At 40.6% G+C, this 3,572-nt stretch overlaps 1 protein-coding gene across 1 annotated transcript; it reads right to left on the bottom strand.

The window, feature by feature from the left end:
- Window positions 1-378: 378 nt before the first annotated feature.
- On the bottom strand, window positions 379-2,597 carry LOC118556610 (piggyBac transposable element-derived protein 3-like). Its single transcript, XM_036151124.1, has 2 exons — window positions 2,323-2,597; window positions 379-1,914 (listed from the first exon to the last, which is right to left on the bottom strand). Exons 1-2 carry the CDS (start codon window positions 2,587-2,589, stop codon window positions 625-627), a joined length of 1,557 nt encoding a protein of 518 aa, XP_036007017.1. The 5' UTR covers window positions 2,590-2,597; the 3' UTR covers window positions 379-624.
- Between the last annotated feature and the right edge of the window lie 975 nt (window positions 2,598-3,572).

Below are 3,572 nucleotides of genomic sequence, written 5' to 3' on the forward strand. Positions count from 1 at the left end.
AATTTAGGTTGTACTTCTTACAAATAAAGCCCTTGATAATCAAGCTCCATGAGACATTAAAAATTTGATTGCTTCATATGTTCCTAACAAAGCACTTCACTCTCAGACTTCAAGTCAACTGGAGGTTCCTACAGTTTCTGAAAGTAGAATGGGAGGCAGATCTTTTCATTATCAGGCTCCTCTCCTGTGGAACCAACTCTCAGTTTTAGTCTGTAAGGCAGACACCCTGTCTATTTTTAAGATTAGGCTCAAAACTTTCCATTTTAACCCTTTATAGGGCACTCAATGAAATACTTTAAAATTCAAAAATTCAAACTTAGAGTGTTATTGGACAACATAATAAGACTTCATTACATTTGTTACATTTTAAAAAAATAATTATTTTCATGTCGAAAATCGAGGTCAATGAAGTTACCATATTTGGTAACTTGCCCTTAAGTGGTAAAAAAATCAAGGCCAATGAAGTGATCAAATTTGGTTTATTGCCTCTAAATGGGAAATCAAATTACAATACGTATACATTGATAAAATACAGGAAAAACACATATAATGTATTTGAACATTTTAACATCACTTTCAGAATATAAAAGTGCTAACAGAAAAACGTGCTGATAACAGAATTGCTCAACAAACCCTCTGAGGAATACAAGTGTCTGTGTTTGTCTCTGTAGCTCCCTTCCACCTGACAGCCAGTATCCCATCATCACTGGTGACGTAGTCACAGGTACCACGAGTGACAGCCTTTTTCTCCATATCCTTGATTGTCCTTAGTGGAGGTTTTCCAATTCTGATGTCCGTGGGGGTCCCTTTGTACCTACAGTTGTGGTCTCGGACTAGCTCCAGGCTGGTGAAAAAGTTATCAGCATAGATGGCTGTGGTGGTGGGAAAGGTCGTGGTACTGGCAAGGACAGATACAATCTGGCTGGTTGCACCTAAGCCTTCTTGTTCAGGTTTTAGGGGAACATCATGGGCCTCCAGGGTAGTCTTGCCCTGGTATAGCACAATGTCATGTATGAAGCCATCCTCAGATGCCCTGGCAAACAACTTGAAACCCCACTTGTCTGGCTTGCTTTTAATATATTGCCTCAGGTTGCCAGCTTTCTTCCCTTTGTAGGCAACCATCACTTCATCTAGAGACTCTTTTGGGGTCTGTGACTTACGTCTAAAGGCAGTATTTATAAATCTGAACAGTGGTCGGATTTTGAAGAAGCGGTCACTGGTACCACAGATCATGGAGTTGTCATTGAAGTGGATAACCCTTTTCAGCAGCCTGAACCTCTTTGAGGACATTAGTTGGGTAACTTGAGGGACCCTGGTCTCTATGGCCCAGTAGTCATCAACAGACGGGAGCTCCACAATACCCATATAGATGAGGATGGCGACAAAAGTAAGTATTTCATTCTCATTGGTCTTGAAAGTGGTGTTGATGTCCTTCTGAGCAGCATATAAGTTGGTTTGGTACGTGATATGCCTGATGATTTGGTCATCAAAGTACCTTGTAAAGTACTGAAAAGGGACATCAATGTAGTCAGGGGTGGAGTGCTGGTATTCAGGCAGGGCTGTGTTGTTCAGGTCAACTTTGTGCCAGGTTGTTGGCCTGGCTGCTGACTTACTGGGTTTGCTGGGCCTCTTGGCTTGTGGTGCTGGCTGCTCATTTTCATCATCATCATTGTCCTCACTGTAACTGTCGCTGCCACTTTCCTGGATCACCTCCACTGCAGGCTGCAAGCGTTTCCTTTTGGTGGTGGGGCCCATGTTGCTTGGGCCTGGAATGTCCTGGTTGAGGGTGGGTGGGACGAAGTCAGGGTCTGACACATCATCATCTTCATCCTCGTCATCATCATCATCACTAATGTCAGGGTGGACTGGCACAACCGCAGTCTCCCTCCTCTTGCCATAAAAGGTTGATGGAAGCTAAAAATTAAACATATGCAATAAAACAACTGTCATAACATCATAAACTGACAAAAATCATTCATAATTACTATTCATAAACTAAAAACAGTGTTGAATTTTCCCAGAATCACTGCATAGTGTTATAAAAAACTTTTGCAACCCTAAACATAATATGCTAAGTTGTATTGCTTAATTTGTAAAGAAAATGCACTGAGTATGGTTTGTTAGATGCATTGGGCATATGTCCAAAAACGGACATACCAAGTAAAATCTAGTTTTTAGTGAAAAGGGCATATGATCAAATATGGTGCCTGCATTTTTCATGCTGTATTTTCAATCATTTCAATAAGTCCTCAGCAAACAACTTGTATGTCAACACTAAACACAACTATTCAACAATAAAATGTATGAGTTTCATCAACTTACCATGGTTATTTTTGATGTTTCCTTTGAAAATGTCCAGTGAACCGAGCTGCAAAAGTGAATTTTTCTGACTTTGGAGACAAAGAGAAATTTGACGTGACCGCAGTCTCTACTTATTAGTCCAACTGCACAACAAAATAACTTATAATGTAGGGTGATCTTTGCTGATTGGCTGGATAAAGATTCCATGATTCTTGAACTCACTGAGACGGGGGATGGGCACGATAACCAACATGTGTGGAAATTACCAAAAACAGTCACTTGCCCCATAAAGGGTTAATAAAGCTTATAGTTAGAGTGTTCTTTCACCTCTGGAATATCGCCAAAATTAGAAATATTTTGTCCAGGAATGACGCTGAAAAACTAGTCCATGCATTTGTTACTCCAAGGCTGGACTATTGTAGTTCTTTACTATCAGGAAGTTGAGAAAATGCAGCTCAAAGTCTTCAGCTGATCCAAAATTCTGCAGCAAGAGTTCTGATGAAAATCAACAAGAGGGATCATATTTCTCCTATTTTAGCTTCCCTTCATTGGCTTCCTGTTAAATCAAGAATAGAATTTAAAATTATCCTTCTCGTGTATAAAGCCCTTAATAATCAAGCTCCATCATATATCGGAGCTCTGATTACCCCGTATGTTCCTATCAGAGCACTTCGCTCTCAGACTGCAGGTCTGCTGGTGGTTCCTAGAGTCTCTAAAAGTATAATGGGAGGCAGATCCTTTAGCTATCAGGCTCTCTCCTGTGGAACCAACTACTCAGTGGTAGAAAGAACTCCTGGCTCAATGTGTCTGTGTTTTGTTCAGTTTTGTCTAATTCTAAGACTAGGCTTAAAACTTCCCTTTTTGAAAAAGCTTATAGTTCGAGTAGCTTAGCTTGTCCTGACCTATCCCTGTGGTTATGCTGCTATAGGCCCAGGCTGATGGAGGACATTATAGCCCGTTTTCCTCACTCTGCAACATTCTCCTACTACTTTCCAATTTTGCATTAATTGCTGTAATTACAACTATTAATTTGATGGTATATATCCGGGGGTGCGGGGGATTCTCCAAATTGCATAAATTGCAACATAGATAGTTTTAAGCCCATGTACGGAGGACTCAGTCTTCCAGTCCTGGCTGTAGACATTTGCCACCTTTCTTCCAATTCTCTCTCAACCCCATTTCCTGTCAGTTAACCGTCAAATAAAGGCCACTAGTGCCAAAAAAAAAAAAGATATGTGATAGGTGCTGCTCTTCTCCCAAGTCCTGTTTCA

The sequence above is a fragment of the Fundulus heteroclitus genome, chromosome 19 (genome assembly GCF_011125445.2).
Source record: "Fundulus heteroclitus isolate FHET01 chromosome 19, MU-UCD_Fhet_4.1, whole genome shotgun sequence".
In the NCBI taxonomy this organism is placed as follows: domain Eukaryota; kingdom Metazoa; phylum Chordata; class Actinopteri; order Cyprinodontiformes; family Fundulidae; genus Fundulus; species Fundulus heteroclitus.

What these genes read in the sequence shown, in the direction of transcription:
- LOC118556610 (XM_036151124.1), bottom strand. Translation starts at nt 2,589, where the DNA reads ATGGGGCAAGTGACTGTTTTTGGTAATTTCCACACATGTTGGTTATCG. An exon ending in AAACATCAAAAATAACCATG is followed by an intron (nt 1,915 to 2,322) that starts GTAAGTTGATGA and finishes TTTAATTTTTAG; the next exon opens with CTTCCATCAACCTTTTATGG.